Here is a 19489-nt window from a genome sequence, read left to right as displayed (position 1 = left end):
TGTGGGAAAAGGGAAACACTCACTGTTAGCAGGAGTGCAAGTTGGTGCAGACACTGTGGAAATCCCTGTGGAGGTTCCTCAGAAACCTAGAAATAGGTTTACCATATGATCCAGCCATTCTACTCCTGGGCATATTCCCAAGGGACTCCATATTCTACCACAAGGATATTGTTTATCCATTCCATTGTTGTTGCAGCCCCGATGATCAGGAAACTAAACAGCCTACATGTCTATCAATGGATGAATCGTTGATCAAAGTGTGGTACATTTAACAATGGAATATTATTTAGGTATTAAAGAAAAATGAAATTTGAAGGTAAGTGCATGGATCTGGAAGTAATAATTTGAGTGAGGTAATCCAGATCCAGAAAGACAAGTGTCACATGTTCCCTCTCATATGTGGAAGCTAGCCTTGATTCTTTGTCTCCACATGCAAACTTTAAAGTGTCTTAGCAAGTATAAATGAATTAGTTACAGAGATTACATTATTGTGAAAGATCAATGCCAAAACATCCATTTGAAAATGGAATAGGCATGATTCATTCAAATCCAAGTTGTTCTATAGCAACAGAGGGGTCTCAACATCACTAAACTTTGTTTTATGAACACTTTCTAAGATTAGGACTCTTGCCTAAAGAAATTATAGTATGCTTTTCCCATTAAAAATATAATTTTTATAGACTATATAGGTTGCTTGAATTCATCAAATGTTTTTATTCTGATCTTTAATGCCTATGCAAATATTTGAATATATTTATGTTGCCACCACATTCAACTATTACAATATGCCATATAATATGCAACTAATTAACATGAAGATCATTTTTCCTATACAACAAGTACTCGCTGATTACTTTGAACTTATCCAATAATAAGGAGGAAATTATATTACTGTCCAGTGAGAAACAAGAACAGGTAGAAGTTGCCTGCAGTGGCACATACCTACAATCTCAGGACTTTGGAGGTAGAGTCAGAAGAATAAGAAATTCAAGTCTAGCCTCTGACACAAGGAGAGATTAAGACCACATGAGCTATATCAGACCCTGTCTTTTAAAAAATGAAGGCAATTGGTGACTGCTGAGTGAGGGCAAATGAGTTCTCAGGAATGTGGCCCTTGTAGGGCTACCCATGCTCCAGGGTAAACTTAAACTAGAGTTTAAGAAAAGAACACATAGAGTTGGGATGTTGAAAGTGGTAGTACAGGGATAGGAGAGGAACTGGGGATGCGTGTATGAGATTCTCAATAATAGTAATAACAAGTTGAATAGTCCCTAAGGAACAATGCCCAAGGTTTTTTTTACCTGTAGCCTCCATATGTACACACAAACATACACACACACACACATGCACCCACATAAGCATACACACATACACACACACAAGTATAAGATATTTAAATTATATCTGGTTTAATTCATAAGCAGCTTAATTGCTTACTTTTTTTTCTTTCTTTCTTTTTGCCCCTAAGAGGTAACAGTGGCCTCAACCTCACAAGTAAAAAACTAAATTAGATAACTTGAGTATGAAAACACACACATATAGAAATATTTAAGATATGTCTATATCAAAGTAACTGCTATGTAAATATAATGACTATAAGCCATGTGAACACTATCACCACAAAACAGCTGGAAATTTTAAACATGTTTTAAAAAGCATGTCAGCACCAAAATACAATAAAACATTAGGAATTTTTGAGTTTTGTAAAGTTATTTTAAAAACTTTTTGTACAAAATATTCTGGTCATATTCTTTTCTCTCCTCCAGCTCATCCTGGATTCCTCTCCTAACTACCCCACTTCATATTCTTTCTCTCCCTTAAAAACAAAACAACAACCAAACAAAAACAAAAACACAGAGTCTGTCTCATGTTGGCCAGCTTCTCCTGAACATACAGCCTGCCCTGGGATGTGGTTAATGTACTCAATGTCACTTCACTGAAGTTATCACCTGAATAATTTCTTGGTCAGCTTCCCCTCCTCTGTGCCGGGACTTTGTCTGGTTTGAACCCGTGTAGGTCTTGTGTGTGCGGCCACAGTCCCTGAGAGTTCATATGTGCGTCAGTGCTGTTGTGACTGTAAACCACTGTCTCCTCGGGGTCATCCATCTCTTCTGGCTCTTAGAATCTTCCCAGCTCCGTTTCCAAAGAGCTCCCTTACCATGAGGGGAGGGCTTTGATAAAGACGCCTCATTTAGGGCTGAGTGCTCCGAAGTCTCTCACTCTCTGCACATTGTCCAGTCATAGGTTTCTATGTCAATTACCACCTACTGCAAGCATCTCTGTTGAGTAATTCCCTGGTCTGTGGGTGTCGCCATATGTCATCAGGCTAACTTTCTATCACACCACACTCAAAGTGATATAATGGGAGTTTGCAAGTTTGTGGATTACACACGTCAGGTTCTCAGCCTTTCATTAATTATGAATTTTCAACTCCCTTATGGCATTTCTAGCCACAAGAATTCCAAGATAAGATAGAATGTAAGGTCCCTTCGAGCTTTGTGTTCAGTTGGTCGTTACGAACGTACCCAGATCTATGCATCTTTTGGTTGCAAACACAATGTGCCTTATTCAGTTCACGAGCTCACAATGCCTGAGCAACCAACCATCCCTATTGTTCTGCTCAGTCGTTAAATGGACAGAGCCAAGCCCTGGACAGGTACAGAATCGGACGGACTCAGACTCCCTGCAGAGGAGGAGAACCATGCAACAGTTCAGAGTGGTGCCTTTTCATGCCTTCCAGTCTTTACAATTTTTATGACATTTTAGTTTTATTGTCAATAAAAAAATAACTCATTGATGTGGCTTCCAGTCTCACTGGTGGATTTAAATTTTCACTGTCTGCATTTCACTTGAACTTCTGAACCTCTCCGCCTTTCTCCCTAGAGAAAGTTCTAGCCAACCGGAGTGCCATTTCCTCTTTCTTACCCACTCCTTCCCTTCTCCCAAAGTCCCTGCATCTCTACTCACATTTCCTTTTCTCTCTAAGTCAAAGAAATATCCCTCATCCTGCGTGTATCACTAAGGGTCCACATACAAAACAGAATTCACTCAGGAAAAAAACTCATTCAGAAAACTTTTGTTGTTGTTGTTGTTTTGTTTTTGTTTGTTTGTTTTGAGACAGGGTCTCACTATGTAGTTCTGGCTGTCTGAAAATCATACAGACTTAATGGGCCTTGAACTCACAGAGATCTGTTTACCTCTGCCTCCTTTTAACAAAAGGTCTAATAACAGAGGTGTGGACTATAAGAGTTCCTCCAAACTCCGTGACTGGCAGAGAAACGAACCTTGAGAAGCAATAAGGAAACCTAGATCAGCATGACTTACTTAGCCAAGCTGGTTCAAACTTCTGGAGTGTGATCCTGAGTGCTTTATTATTTTTTTAACGTATTTAAACACAGTAAAACTTTGGGGGAAAGTTTCCTTGTCACAGTTAACACAACAAACTTAAGGCATGGCTACAGTGAAACTCTGTTGCAAAGTTCATGCCTTTTGCAAAGCATTTATGATCTCTGTCAAAAGAATGGTTCTATTGACTGATAAACAACGCTCAGGATAAGAGTCAAGGGAGGAAGGGTCTGTAATAAGCCTAACAATAAACTCTTTTGTGGAGTTCATGGGACCTCTTTTGTAAAGATGGGTTCTGTGTTAGGGTTACTATCACTGTGAAGAGTCACCATGACCATGGCAACTTCCTCTTATAAAGGAAACATTTCATTGTGGTGGCAGCTTACAGTTCCGAGGTTCAGTCCCTCGTGGTGGGAGACATGCAGACATGGCAGCCTGCAGGCAGACAAGGTGTGGAGAAACAACTGAGTGTCCTACATCTTGCAAGCAACAGGAGGTTTATTGACTGTCACACTGAGGGAAGCTTGAGAAAAAGAGACCTCAAAGCCCACCCCCAGGTGACACACTTCCTCCAACAAGGTCACACCTCCTAATAGTGCCACTCACTCCCTTTAGGGGCCATTTCCTTTCAAACACCACAGGTTCTATCAGTGTTCTAACAATAAGGGGAATTCACATGAGGGCTGGCTTCTCAGAATAGCAAAGATTACCAGGTTATTAGCACATCCATTCCCAGCCTTCGGGATGCAAAATAGGTATTCACATCCCTTCCATTGAAGAGAAAATCCTGGGTGTTTAACAATTCTGGTTTCTCTATTTCTATCTATTGTTGTAGACTACTATTTGAAGGTGTGTTACTGTTGTTTATGCTGCATTTGTTTAACTCTGTGAAGCTGTGTTCCTGTGCCTGTGTGGTCTAATAAAAAGCTGAATGGTCAAATATCAAGGCAGGAGAAAGGATAGGTGGGGCTGGCAAGCAGAGAGTATAAATAGAAGGAGATATCTGGGAAGAGGGGATTGAAAAGGAGGAGCCAGAGAAGGAGGAGGACATCAGGAACCAGCCACCCAGCTACACAACAAGCAATGGAGTAAGATTTACAGAAATAAGAGAACGGGAAAAACCCAGAGGCAAAAGGTAGACAGGATAATTTAAGTTGAGGAAAGCTAGCAAGAAATAAAACAAGCTAAGTCCACATTCATAAATAAGAATAAGTCTCCATGTGATTTATTTGGGAGCTGGGTGGTGCCCCCCCCCGCAAAAAGAGCAAAAAACAATCAACAACAATCTATAAGCAAATGGACCCTGTGCTTTCTACAGTGGACAGAACTTCAAGGACTTAAAAAAAATAGTATTTAATTCAATATTTGAAAAATAAAATGAATATCAAGAAATGATTCACAGAATATGAAAACTGTAAAGAAAGCCAGGATCAGGAATCATGCCTTCCTGAGTCAGGTTGGAGCTGGGCCTACGTGGAAAGCCCTGTCACGTGATCTTGCTCATTGAGAATGTTGTGCATTAATTTCAGTTTCATTTTGTTGCACTAAAATCTTCTTCTGTTCACTCCTGAGTTTGGGGACTCCCAAATCCAAAGGTTCACACGTTTCACAGAATCCTGGACCAGCCTCTGTGTTCTAAAGATGGCCTATGCCGGTCAGCTGGTGTGACCTTTAGCAGCCAGTGTGAGGAAGCCAGAAATTCAAGGGGAATTTCTTTAGGGCAGACAGAATTCTTCCCAGTTGGTGAGGTAGATGACGGGCAGGGCCTTCTGCTCACTTGTTGGGGGCAGCCAGTGAAAGGAAAGTTTGAAAAGACACAGCAGAAAGATCTGCTCCCTGCTGTTTGGGAATCAGGGGTACAGAGTTTCCCCAGGCCATGGGTAGGCTAGAGAGACTCTGTTCAGGTCACCTGTTGCAGAGATGAGGCAGAGAGGGGTGTACCATGAAAGATGGAGCTGCAAAAGAGCCATGAAGGCCGCAGAGGATGAATCATCTGCACCAGGAAATGCTGGGATGGGAGGTCTTCAGGTTGCCTCGGAATCTAATGGTATGTGCTATGGGAGAGGTGGCCTTGCAACTCACAGAAGATAGCCAAGGCAGGAATAGAAACAAGACCCAGGTATATCAAGGGACCTTAGGCTGAGCTTCCTCCCATTCTCAGCCCCTCTGCACCCTGCAGTGGGGGCCAGAGGGTGGAGCTCAATAAGAAACTGCCTGTTGGGGAGCCTCCAGCAGCACCAGCGAGAAAGGAAGGCTGAGTTAGCGAGAATGTTTGAGATGCCTGAGAAATGGGCGTCCTGGGTCAGATCGAATTGGACCTTTTAATACCTGGAAATGAAACTAATTAGGCTCTGAAGTGGCTAAGGAAGGCAAGAATGGCTCTGCCCAAGATTTCAGACTGTCACAGAAGGCAGTGAGAGAGAAAAATACTTAAATCACACCGTTAGTGGTTTCCTGTGGAGTTCAAACTACTTTAGGAAGCGGGCTGGTTTCTTTTCATTGGTCCTCAACCTTGATCCAGGCTCTAGCCTTCTCTACATTGCCCAGGAAAGCCTGGAGACTGCAGTTCATGACCTCAGAGGACAATCGCCTGCCTATGGTGCTCACCATGGGCTCCACCACCAAGGCTGCCTCTGCTCCACACCAGTCAGCAACCCTGCACATCCGTGAACCTGCCACTGCCACATCTCAGGGGCTAGAATGCTGAGACCTTCCACACTCCCAGCTCTAGATGTTTCCACATCTTTTGTTTGTTCCTTGAAGTTCTGTCTACATCTCTGTTAATATAGTATTGTTTGAACAACGGAAATCTTTTGTTTTCATCGGGACACATTTTGTGAATGAAAGCTTTAGTTGCGTGCTGGAGAGATGACTCAGAAGTTAGGAACACAGACTTCTTTATCAAAGGAGCAGAGTTGGGATTCTGATTCCCATATCTGGTGGCTCACAACTCCCTAGAACTCCTGATCAATCGACATGATACTGCCTTCTGGTCTCTGTGGGTACCCCCATATACGTGTGTGCATTCACACTCATGCACACACATACTAAACATAATTTGTTTGGGTTTTGTTATGGTAAATTTGAATTTGTATGTGTTGTTATTTTCTATAATGCTTTTGGCACAAGTATAATCAAATGGTACGTGGGCTCTTTGTGTGAATGGAGGCTGCTCATAGCAGCTTTGAAGGCTCACTCTTTGCATGCATAATCTGCTTATGCTTAAAATCAAGACTGTATGTAGTCTTTCCAGTTGGAGGCTGGACCTGAGCAGCACGCCAGCTTACATTGCTTGCCAGTTCTTACCCACAGAGTCTTGGCTTTGGAACATCTTTGTTTTTAGAACAATAGAAGCTGTATAGTTAAAGAGCCATGCCAAAAAAAAAAACCCCCATAAAATAATGATTATATATTCATCTTCTAGTTCTTTGAAAAGTAGAGTCCATTGAATTAAGTTAATACTATAGTTACTTGGAAAACGTCACTTATTAAAAATCACACACACACATGGGTTGGCTCCCAACATTTTTCTTTAGAGTGTTTTATGGAACACAATAGTTTATCATATTTAAAGTAAACCCACAAACCACGTAATGCTCACTAAAAATGCAGGCACACAAACTCCTGCTTCTGGGATAAAGTTTCAATGGAAGATGGTAGAACAGAACTACTCTTCTGCATGTTGAGATACTCTGCCCCAGGAATATAATGTCCATTAAGCCACTATCCTAGAAGGCCATCACTGGTTTGTGAGCCTTGAGTACAGTACAGATTTAACCCCTCATGTGTATAGTAATTGTGCAGGGAGCCTATTAACAAGCTGCCTCCAGCATGCTGGTGTGCGACCCCCACTTTGAATAGCCAGTGTGAGTTTTTCCCTAGTCATTTGTAAAACTGCTCTGTGAGCTCCCCCCCCCACCGCCCCCCACAACAGCCGTTTTGAGCATTCTTCTAGACACTGTAGTATTGATCAGAAGCGTCACTGTGTTGTGAACAGATAGTTTATCCAGCCAATAGTATGATGAACGAATGAATCAAATGAAGACATGTAAGCAACTGCTTGTGCTCCAACCTCATTTCCCTTATAAATTCCTCACAGATTTGTGACTGGCTGGTAAGAGGAGCCAAGGGTTTTTGTCTGACTTTGCAACACTCTCCGTGACTGGCTATGGCCCAGGATCCTTTAGGCAGGGTGATGACATTCACACAGACTTTCCTTGATCGGGACTAAACAGGACAACTTGTAGTGGCTGGTTCCACCCTTCATCGCCAGTGCAGTCTCATGAGCACAGAGGTCAGCTGGCAGGATCTTGGCTTCTCTTCTTGACGTGCCTGCTTTGGAAGTCTCCCTCACTGCCCAGCCTTGCTCACTCGGACCTGCCAAGACAAGCAGGCACGCCAAGCTCATTGGCAACTGTGGTGGTGCCTTTGACCCAACGCTTCAGTCTGTTTCTGTGCATGTGTTCATTTCCACAAATGGCAGGCAGATCTATACAGAGTGGATGTTTGTAGGTTTTTCTGGCTACCCTGTGGCTTTTCCTCTCACTGAGCCACACAAACTGTGATGTAAATGGAGCCACTGGCAGGCACAGCTGTAGTTTGTTATCAAGTCAGGGTGTGACTGATGCCTCTACAGGGAAAATTCACTTACTTTTGCTGTTTGATGTTCAGTAGAACCATTTCCTTTCCGTAAATATATGGGAGTCTCTTATTGATCTCACAATGCTTTAATAATAATACCATACATACCCAAAGAAGTCAACAGAAAGTAGTAGCTTTGAGAATGCCTGTTAGCCCAGGGACTGGGGACAGAAGATCAGCCTTTGGATACAATTTAATTATCCCACTTGTCCTTTATTCAGGGCATATTTGTGGCAGGCCTACTATGTCCAAGATCTCCTTCAGATTGAAGAAGATGCAATGGTCTTTGAGTGGTAATGTCAACACTCATGGAATTTTTGCTAGCTGTCTTTAGAAACTGAATGAGAACATTGTTCCACAGCAAACTTGACATTGTAGGACAGTAACCATCTCCCCTTTTCTCCTCTTTACAAAAGACTCTAACCCCCTAGAGGGCCAGAGTGACCTCTAGACTGTATTTATGGTTGGTTTTAGGCATGCTCTCTCAGCACACATGCTAGGCAAGTGCTCCTGCCATGCTTCCAGTCTCAGCACACAGTTCTTCAAGGCGCCCGTCCTTGGCTGGTTTCTGTGAGTCTTGCTTCCTCAGGTCATCCTGGGTCCTGCTTGCTCTTGCATTGTCTTTGATGGGGCATCCTCCTGTTTAACTCAATTACCTGAGAGGCCAAGGATGTTTAGAATCCCAACTCTTTACACCTTTCAAAAGCATGGTCCATAGTCATCTGATAAGATCTGAGATGCTTTAGACCAGAATGATTTTGATAACCCTAAGTAAGACATTATTTGTTTTTTGACTTTTTAAATCATATTGCAGTTTGTGCTGTGGTGGTGTAAAAGCAAGTATAAATAAAACCACTTGCACTCTTATCATTCAAAGCAATGGTAACCAACTTTACCAGGTATCATTCTCCTCCTCAGGGCCAGGCATTTGACTGTTTGCATTTCATTATGAGTGTGCATCTTTTTAGTATTCTGTATAGCAAAATGAAAAGTGTAGGCAAAGCACATGGCATGAATCAGCCACAGAACATTTTCCTTGAGGAATTTGCCTATTTGTGTGAACTAAAAGATGAACTATCCATTTTGTTTGAGGACATTATTTTTTTAAGAATAATTGACAAATCATGATTATCTGTATTTGCATATTTTGTAGGTATTTTTAAGAAAACAAGGAAATCAAGCCCATCACCCAAGAAAAACAACTAACAATATTTGATCTTTCAAGGGAAAAATAAGATTCTGAGACAGTCTTGTAAGCTATTGTATATCTCTGGCTGCTTCCCTACCAGGAACTGCTTATCCTTGATGACATTAGCAAGAGTCATTGTCTTGTTCTTATGCAAGGAAATGTATCAGTATTTATATTATCAATAAAACATGTAATGAATGAATACTTACCAAATGACCAGGATTCCAAAACCACACATGAAAAAAATACCCATCCAAGATGTGAACATACTAGTATCCTTCTCTCTTTTTTTTTTTTTCACTTTTTATTATGAGACCGAGCTTCACACTGTAGCCCAGGCTGGCCAGGTACTTACTGTGTGGCCCAGGTCACCTGGAGCTCATGGAAGGTCTCCAGTCTCAACCTCTCAAGTCCTGGGATTCTAGATGTGAGCCTCTGTGTTCAGATAGGCCAATGGCTTTTAATTCAACAGGATATAAAGAAAGCTCATTATAGCAGGATCAGATTCCACACTGAAACTTTAGAAACCATCATTTATTGAGTTTAATTTGGTATCAAAGAATACTACTAAAAATTATCTTATGGGTCCCCTGAGCCCCGAGGGGAGGGATTTGATGGCAGCATCCTGTTTAGGGCTGAGTACTCAAAGGTCCTTTGTGTATATATTATAGTTTCCTGTTTAGTATTTTTATGGGATTCCTGATGTACAAACGAGTGGGTCTCTGCGTCTGTATCTGTTTTTTGTGCCTTTTCTTGGGCGCATTTCCTTATGCTGCTTTCCTTTGTTCAACTCCAATATGTTGTTTTACTGTATTTTTTTTTCTTATCCCTGAAAAGCCTGTTTGTTTTCCAGTGACAGACAGAAAGGGAGTGGATCTGGATGGGAAGGGAGGTGGGGAGGAAATAGGAGGAGGGTATGAGAACTGTAATCAGGAATATTGTAATATTATGTGAAAAAATATATTTTCAAAAACAGAAAACTAGGAATCAGCATATGAATCTGGAGACTATAGTTCAGCCCACAGAAGTTCCTATCTCCAAGCACGAGCTCTGTGTGTCTGCATGGCAGAACCTCATCCCCAAATGACATTGCTGAAATGTATCTTGTTCTTAACGTGTTAATTGCCAATAACAAAACAAACCAGACCAATAAAATTCACTCTTCAAATCAAATTTTAATAAAAAAGCATTCCATTTACAACTCTATGCCTGCCCGAGGCTTGATTTCCTTCATATGCTTTAACCAACACAACAACACACAGCAGACGCATGCAGAAGCACATAAGACACCAGCCTGTCGTCTACTAAGCTCAGAGACAAAAGAAATTTACGGAAGTGAAAAGTAATAATGCCACTATTACTACTAAAAACTCTCTGTTTTAGAAAACATGCCTTTCAGGGGTGCATAAAATGCATTTTATGCTAAATTTCACTGCTATTTTTAAGCAAATTAATAAAATTTAAATTTCTCATTTTTTATTTCAAATATTACAAATGCTAGGACCTACAAATGAGAGTATCTTTGACATCTCTGTCATCTTCAGGAGTGCTGATGGTACCTAAGATTTACGTTGGACCATTGCCATTTTAATTACATGAATTTGGAAGATGGCCTAAACTAAATCCTGATTTACTAATATGTCGGAATATGAACGTGTGACCAGCACTCCCATTAAAGAGCTCAGTCTTCCTGATACAATTAAGTTCCCATCATGTAGCTAGAGTTTTCCTGCCTGGCCCACAGTCAGGACAAATCTCTGTCACCCACCAGTCCCACAGCCGCTCAGACCCAACCAAGTAAACACACAGAGACTTATATTGCTTACAAACTGTATGGCTGTGACAGGCTTCTTGCTAACTGTTTTTATATCTTAAATTAACCCATTTCTATTAATCTATACCTTGCCACATGGCTTGTAGCCTACTGGCATCTTCACATGTCGCTTGTTATGGCGGCAGCTGGCAGTGTCTCTCTGACTCAGCCTTCCACTTCCCAGAATTCTCTTCTCTGCTTGTCCCGCCTATACTTCCTGCCTGGCTACTGGCCAATCAGCATTTTATTTATACAAAGCGATATCCACAGCACCCTGCTCTGGCCATGTTGCTATGCTTTGCCCCTGTCTTTTCAGTGTGTCCAGCAGCTGGGGACTGCCATCATCTCAGCTTTGTGAAGAAGTTACTGCTCCTCTTTTTATCCCAATTCTACTTCAGGAATGTTCTGTGCATCCCTCCTCAATTCTCTGGATTAAAACTTCAATTTCTAAAGTGGGTCCCTTCCTCATGCATGTGCTTGCCTCGGGTCTAATCACGCCTTCGGATTATCCGGCTTCTTCTTTACCTTCTCCAGAATGAACATTTATTGAAAAAGCACATGAGCTTCTGCATCACGCCGATCCACTACAAATGAGTTAAACATTTTGAAGACTTAGAATCACTATTTTACTTGAGCAATGCAGAGACATCCAATCCTGTTGAGTGAATCGGTGCTTCCGCTCATCAGTCAAACAGTCTAGTGTTTCATGTGCTTTTAGATTGTGGCCTTTATTCCATGGCTTTGCCAGTAGAATCAACTAAGCACAGTAATGTAAGGGTACATGTTTGTCTACCACTTCCAACTTTCTCTAAAATAAACAAGGTTTATTAGAATTGTATAAAACTAAGAAGACCAAGAAAAGGGCTGATACCCTTTTACTAATCTGCAAAATTTTCAGTGAAAAACTTTTTCACTATATATTGACCATACAAAATACATTTGGGCAAACACACATGCATCCACACATGTGAACCATCATTCACACACATATACACTGTGTGTGTGTGTGTGTGTGTGTGTGTGTGTGTGTGTGTGTGTGTGTGTGTATTTAGGGCTGACAACTTGGTGTTAGATAACCAGTTACAGGGCTCATCCCTACAGAAGACCAATTCTTTCTCTCTCTCTATAGTCACTGCTTGCCTGTAGCTCTTCACCAACCGGGGGGCCATGTGAAATCCCCATCCACATTGACACATTAGCAAGAACATGGTTGCCCAGATAACTTAACAAATCACAGACACTGAGGCAGCATGCACAGGGCCTGTGCAGGTCTCAGCCAGATGGGTCCCAAGGCTGAGAGGGAAACAGACACAAGCCCCATCCATCCTCACCCAGCTATCTCTAACTGATAACAGCCCACAAAGGAAAACCTAATTTTCTGCACCAGAGTCTCACTGAGTACACAAGCCACACCTAAGGGCAGCAGTGGATGGCTAACACAAAACAACTCAATGGTATTTGGGTGAGTTTTCTGTCTCATAATATATTTTTTTTTTATAATCTTACAGGTCTTCTGCTTATGTAGTATAGTTTCAGATTTTCGTCTTTTTATGGCATTTCTGTGTGTGCAAATGTGTGTCTCTGCATCTGTCTGTGTTTCTTGTGCTTTTGCTTTGGTTCTTCCACCACCCCTGTTGGTTTATTTATTCTGTCCTGTTCTTGTTTTCATTTTATTTTATTAGATGCCTGTTTGTTTTCTAACGAGATAGAGAAAGAAAGGGTGTAGAGTTAGGTAGGTGGGGAGGTAGGGTGATCTGGGAAGAGTTGAGTGGAGGAAGGAAAACTGCAATCAGAATATATTATATGGAAGAAAATCTATTTTCAATAAAAACACAGAATATGAAGAATTGTTTAGTAATAGGTTGTGTGTCCAGTTGACAAATATGAATTGAGGTTTGGAAAACCCAAATAATGTGTCTGCTTCTGCTTTTTCCTTATCAATTCCAATTCAAGAGACTGTGAAGTTAATCTGTTATAAATTTTAGTTATGCTCCCACACCTTATCTATGGGTAGAATCCACGCCCAAAAGCATGATAGGCAAGTACTGTACCACTGAGCCACATCTCTGGGGCACATGGGCATTTTTTTACCTTAACGAATGCTTTATAAATGAACTCTTTAAAAAGCACTTTTTTCACATTCTGCATAAATATTTATTAAAAAAGAATCTACTATATAGTTGTAAATCTCTGTGCAGGCTTTCATAATTTAATGCAATGAAAAAAAATATATATACCGGGGACACATTCAGCACAGGCTCTGGTCTGTCTGTGTTTTCTGGAAGCGCTAAGACGTTTCCATTCTCAGGGGAGAATGAGAAGTGAAGAATACCATTCCATGTTTGTAGCTGTGGGTCTTCTAACAGTGTGGCGGTGGCTTCGTCACACAGCGTAGCTGCTGCATTGCTATATGGTTTCTGCCTGTGGAATCCCATTGGTATGCGGATTCTTAAGCACGCAGCCCCCTGGATTAAGGCCCTCTCTTCTGTGAGTTACTGTTCTAGGAATATGTTCAAAATTGCTACGAGGAATGTGTTTAACTTTTATGGTGATTTGTTCCTACGGGTAAGAACAACTAACCAACCGTCCAAAAGGAAAAGTTTTTTATTCAATAAATATCATGTAGAATTCTTGACAGGTCTGGAAGGTTGGAGTTTAGGAAGGGCCTCCAGCAGTGACCTCAAGGATGTGGAGGAACTGGCTGCCCACGGGATTGGCAACACTTGACTTAATAAGGAAAGTGAGGAGCCGGGATGTTCCTGGGATTTCAGCTGGGTCCAGGGTTCAATATGCAGCCATGAAACTGAGGAACCAGAGAGCTATCATCCAGCAGATCAGTACCAACCAAACGGGAGCCTCCCAAGTGGATGCCTCTTCTCTTAGCTCAGTTCCAAATTCAACTTGCAGCACAGGCTTGGAATCGCAGCACATAGGAGGCAGAGGCAGGGAGATCAGAAGTTCAAGGCCAGCCTGGGCTACAGGAGACCCTGTTTCTCAATAAATGAATAAATGAATAAGCTCCTCACCGGTGTACCTGCTGTGCTGGCACTCTCGGTGAGGAGTGAGTGCCTGGGAAAACTGACTCTTGTCAGCCTCTGTGGCACACACAGAACACTGGAAGGCAGCGGCAGGAGTGGGGTAGCCTCATCAACACCCTTGCCAGGCCTCCGCACTGACCGTTGATCTACTCCATTTTTTTTTCTTTATCATGCATGCTAGGCATTTTCTCAAGAACCTTCTCCATCTTATTTGTTTGAGTTTCTATGCTAACCAGGATGCATTTTTTGCCTCTGACACTGAAGTTTTCTCTTGGTTTACTTTTTACCCTTTTCTAGTCTGCTCTTTCGTACCCTTGTCTTCTTATACAATGTATTTCGATCATCTTCTTTCTCTGCCCCCAACTCCTCCCAGATCCAACTTCATATTATCTTTCACAAAAAAAAGGAAAGAAAAACAACACCAAAACCAAAAAGGTAAAATCAAAACCAACTAAAAGAGAAAAAGATTAGTCTTTCAGAAAATCATCAGGGCAAGGAAACTATTGCCATTCTTAACTGTTTTTTGCTTGTTTGTTTTTTTGTTTGTTTGAGAAGTGTCTCATTCACAGGAATCTTTCTGCCTCAGACTCCAGAGTTCTGGGATTACAGGTGTGCACCACCAGGCCCAGCCTTTCCATGGTTCTTGAGGGCATAGCAGGTCTGTTTTGCAGACAAACATGGAGACCAGTGAAGCACAGTCTTAGCCGTTGGTTGGGAATGTAGCCTGCACGCACTGAAGGATGCCGAATACTCCGATGCTCATGCATCGGCTTACTAAGACACCGTTAAAAGCTCCCCTTGACAAGCCTAAGCACGGTGATGGACTGCATGTTTCCCGAGCAACGCGTGCTTGGATGACAGACATCTCTGTTGTGTTCGGGACTTACCTTCCAAGAATCAGTTTTTCACCTTGCTCTGCAAGCTCAAAAGCTGCTTCCAACTCTGACTTTGTATTGTTGTTGAAGGGCCCCTCTGAGTAAGAGTCTGTACTCTCGAAGGGTACAGAATTCAGAATCCATCCTGACACCCTGTGGTATGGATACCTTAGGCTTAGAGACTCAAGTTGACAGTGCATGTTGTTGGAGCACAACAAAAGTTAAGGCCATGGGACAGACGGACAAGCATTAGAACTATCCAGACCAAAGAGCAGAGCCATTACCAAACGGAAGCCCAGCAGACCCTGAGGAGGCCGTGAGCCCTTCTGTCTTGTTCCCCAGGCTCTTCGAACTCTTACTGGAGCTTTCTGTTGACCAATCCAACCACCACAAGCCAGAGTGCGAGGGAGTCCAGCCTGTGGGTCCCCAGAGGCCACTGCCCAAGGGAGCGGGAAAGTGGGCCTGAAAGGGCAGCCTGAGGCTAACATCCAGTTCTGTGGGGGCATAGTTACACATCTGCTCTTTGTGGAGCTGATGGGACTCCTCTGCCATTATGCTAATAGTCCAGAGTCCCTTCCAGGTTTGTGTTCAGTTGTTTTTTCAGCCACATTTGGTGGCAGAATGTGGTGCAGGCCTTCTATAGCATGGCTGTTATTTCTATTTTTTTATTATTTTTAATTGTCATCATTTTTTTCTTTTTGCTAAAATTTGTCCTTAATAACATGTCCTGACTACTTTTTTTTCTGTCTGTTTTTTGGTAGGTTTTTTGGTTTTTTTTTCTTTTGAGACAGGGTCTGTCTAGGTAGCCCTAGCTGACCTGCAATAATCTGTGTGCAACCAAACTGGCCAAAGTGCCTTCGCCACCATGCCTGGCTGAATAGTTCATTTTAACAAGGAGTCCTTCCTTGGACTTGCTCTTTAATATCCTGCTCACATGCTCTCCTTGGGTACTGGGGTGGTTTTCAGCATTTGTCTGTCTGAGATGCCGTCTCCAATGTCTGCTTCCTGTGGTCGGTGTTCCAAGCTCCTGTGGTCACTTTCTGCATCAATAAAAATATCCAGTGTCTTTCCCCATCCTTCTTCATTCTCTATTTCTTTTATTCTGGTTCCTGTTTCCTATTTCCTTTCAATATTATGAGTTAAATGGTGTTGTTATGGTAAGTCATAAATTGTGTGTGTGTGTGTGTGTGTGTGTGTGTGTGTGTGTGTGTGTGTGTGTGTGTTTGGTAGGAGGCAAGAAGTGTTTAAGATGGACTTACAGGTTAGCAGATGAAGTAAAAGTCAGGGTTGGATTCATAATTCCCAGGCCTTTTTATGTCTCTCTTGGAGAAGATGACAGAGTTTCTACCAGTTATGTGATTCTAACTATTGCCTCATTTTTTTTTCTCTACCCAGATTCGAAGCCAGAGCAAGGCGTCAGACTCCGGCCTGTGCGAGGGGGATGAAGTTGTGTCTATCAATGGCAACTCCTGTGCAGACCTTACCTACCCTGAAGTCATCAAGCTCATGGAGAGCATAACAGACTCTCTCCAGTTGCTGATTAAAAGGTAAAGCAAATTTGTTGGCAGAAGTATTTGTTTCTTGAGGCTAAGTGAGAATGACTGTAGGGTCTACAAATAGAGGTCCTGTGAGTTATGAGGGAGCTCATGATACTGTATAGGAAGTCAGGACAGCTAAGCAGATCACCACAGTGTGTGAGAACAAGCAGGCTCCATTCAATGGGGCTTTCTGGCTGGTTGAGAATTAACTTGAAAATATTTATGTCAAGTACTTGGTTGAAAATCTTAGGTATTTTAGACCACCTTTTTAGAAAGATCAGTGTACTTACCGTAATAATACCATTTCCAAGGTGAAGAGTTTCTGTAAGGCTGGGATTATAATTCTTAGAAGATGAATTGGAAATGATTGTGCATTGAACTGTTGACCAATAAAACATTTTTTTTAATACAGAAATGATGCCTTGGTGGTGGGGAACAAAAAGCTTAAAAGTAGATTTTTTACTTCTTAGGACTTCCAATAAAACCATATTTGGGTATGGAGAAGCAGGCTAAATAAAGATTTTGTGCTATCGAAGTATTATTTACAGTGTAGAAGAAACACCCCCCACACACTGCCATGTGATATATGAGTCCGTGTGTGTGTGTGTGTGTGTGTGTGTGTGTGTGTGTGTGTGTGTAGTGTATGTATGAGTGCATGTATATTGTATATAAATATTTACTCATCAAGCTCTTAGGATCCCACTTATGATAATGTTGCCTTTTGATTTTAAAAGTACTCAGTAAAAAAGTAACTATTTAAAAACCAACCAACCAACCAAACAAACAAACAAACAAAAAAACAGAAACAAAACAAACAATGCATCAGGAATGCTGATGAGAGAGCATTGTTCCTGGATTTGCTCCCATTCTCTGTCAGTCACTAAGTGTTTGAAAACTTCCGTCTTCCCCTCTGGAAAGAGTCTACGTTTGAACAGGGAATCAATCTCTTCTATTTCATTCCCATTTTGGGTCTTTACTGACTTAACGAGGCCAGTTTCTCCGGAACATACTTGTCTGGGACATGTTCTGCTGGTTCCTGTTTCCATCATGATGTTATGACAAGAGAAAACATTTAGTTCAAAGCTCAAACTTAGGTACTTACCTTGTTTTAGAAATAAACAATGGACTGGTTCTCTGATGCTCCGAATTGCTAGACTCATGTTTTGTTTTGTTTTTCTCTTAAGTATTTTAAATTTCTAAGACACAATTAATTGGAGAGTTGGGACAATGCTTAAGAGTACTTTTTGCTCTTGCATAGGACATGGATTGATTCTTAGCACTCATATGGTAGCTCAAAACTGTCTGTAACTCCAGTCCCAGGGGTTGGAGGCCCTCTTCTGACCTTCAAAGGCACCGGGTATAAACGTGGTACACATATATACATGCAGGCAAAACACTCACACACATAAAATAATAAAATAAATCAGTCAACATTTTAAAAAAGAAATAGTTAATGGATGGGATTCAAGTGAAATGTTCAATTTATGAGCCTTAAAGCAACAGCAATGTGGACATCTGCACATGTTCCTGAAGCTATACAACCCTCAGTCATGTGATAGTCATCCAGAGGACCCGAGTTTGACCTTACACCCAGAGATGGCCGGCTAACATTATTTAAAAACAAAACAAAAACTAGCCACTTAATACTGAATCTTTATTACCTTAGATGTTATTAAAATCATAAAAAATAAAAAGCGAATGATTTTCTAATTATACAAATGGTGAGATTGAGTACCTGTGTGCATGTATCTCCCTCCCATGTCTTTGACTTTTTTTATTCATGTGTATGCATTTCGTTTCAGCCCCCAAGAAATATTAGCACTAGCCTGGTTGCCTATATCACAGTCAAAAGGCTGGGATGAACTGAAGCTACTCTCTTCTTAGAGGCATAATTGATGAATAAAATAGTTCAAAGTGATTTCAGCTGCCTTTATCCCAAATTCAGTTAGATTAAACCTCTCTGACTTTGGTGCTCTCAGGTTCAGTTGCACAGAGGTATTCATCATTTCCTGCATGCGAATGAACTACCTGGACTGCTAGCTCATCCTTATAGTCTCAACTCCCAGGAGGCTGAGACAGGAGGATCTTTATGACTCGAAGCCTGGGCTATGGAGTGAATTGCAGGCCAATGTGGTCTATAGTGTAAAGCCCCTGTCTCAAAAAGTGGAAAGAATAGCCTAATCTGCTGACAACATATTTCAAAAAGTATAATTTTTGTTTTGTGTTTTTTGTTGTTACTGGTTTTGGTTTTTCGAGATAGAGTTTCTCTAGATAGTCCTGGCTGTCCTGGAACTCGATCCCTCTGTAGACCAGGCTGGCCTCAAAATCAGAGATCCACTTGCCTCTGCCTCCCAACAACTGGAATTTAAGGCATGCACCACTATCACCACCTGGCTTATTTTTATCTTATTTGTTTTGCTTTTATAATTTTTAAATGGTACACTGTTATGGAGCTTTTCAGATGGCTTGCAAAGAGAAAGCAACAATTGGTTTGATTTTTGTTGGGCTTTTCTAAATGTAGTCAAAATCACAGAGGTAAACATTTTGTACATTGACCTAAAATTCCACTCCCACATACTTCTAGAATAAATTCCTTTGAGTAGAAGAGAAGTAGGAGCTCCCCTTGTGTGGATGATCCCTGCACCAGTAGGATCCATCCTAAGGAAGCAAGAAGGGAAGAGAGAGCTGCTACTGCTTGAAAACTTGACACGTATGAGAAATGAAGGCGTCTCCGACAGCTGTTTTGTGAAGGACACTTCTCTTAAAAATGGGCTTAGAGCTTGGAGACTTAGGAAGAAGTTACTTGACTCCCAAACTGGCATTGCTTCTCACAAACCCAAATATGCAAACCTGACTACTGTGAATGGAGAGGTTTTCCTCAGAGGGGCCTGTGGAATAGCTCTGGTCACCTTAGCAGAGATAAAGAACCAGTCTGAGGACAGAGATTCTCTAAGGAAAATGCTGGAAGTGACAGGCACAAAGAGAAGGGATGATGTCTCAGATAGTAAATACCACATGACTTAGCAATTCATTGCAGCATAGACAGGATT

At 41.6% G+C, this 19489-nt stretch overlaps 1 protein-coding gene across 3 annotated transcripts in view; it reads left to right on the top strand.

Moving 5' to 3' along the window:
• Synpo2 (synaptopodin 2) overlaps positions 1–19489 on the top strand; it is a 162666-nt gene that overhangs the window by 100607 nt on the left and 42570 nt on the right. For all 3 annotated transcript variants that reach the window (XM_076574913.1, XM_006991879.4, XM_076574914.1), the window contains exon 2: positions 16297–16448. In XM_076574913.1, the coding sequence (XP_076431028.1) occupies positions 16297–16448 (152 nt within the window). The remainder of the gene's footprint in view (positions 1–16296; positions 16449–19489) is intronic.

The sequence above is a fragment of the Peromyscus maniculatus genome, chromosome 6 (genome assembly GCF_049852395.1).
Source record: "Peromyscus maniculatus bairdii isolate BWxNUB_F1_BW_parent chromosome 6, HU_Pman_BW_mat_3.1, whole genome shotgun sequence".
Classification (NCBI taxonomy): domain Eukaryota; kingdom Metazoa; phylum Chordata; class Mammalia; order Rodentia; family Cricetidae; genus Peromyscus; species Peromyscus maniculatus.
Note: the sequence above shows the minus strand (reverse complement) of the source record. Positions and strands in the feature narration are given on the sequence as shown.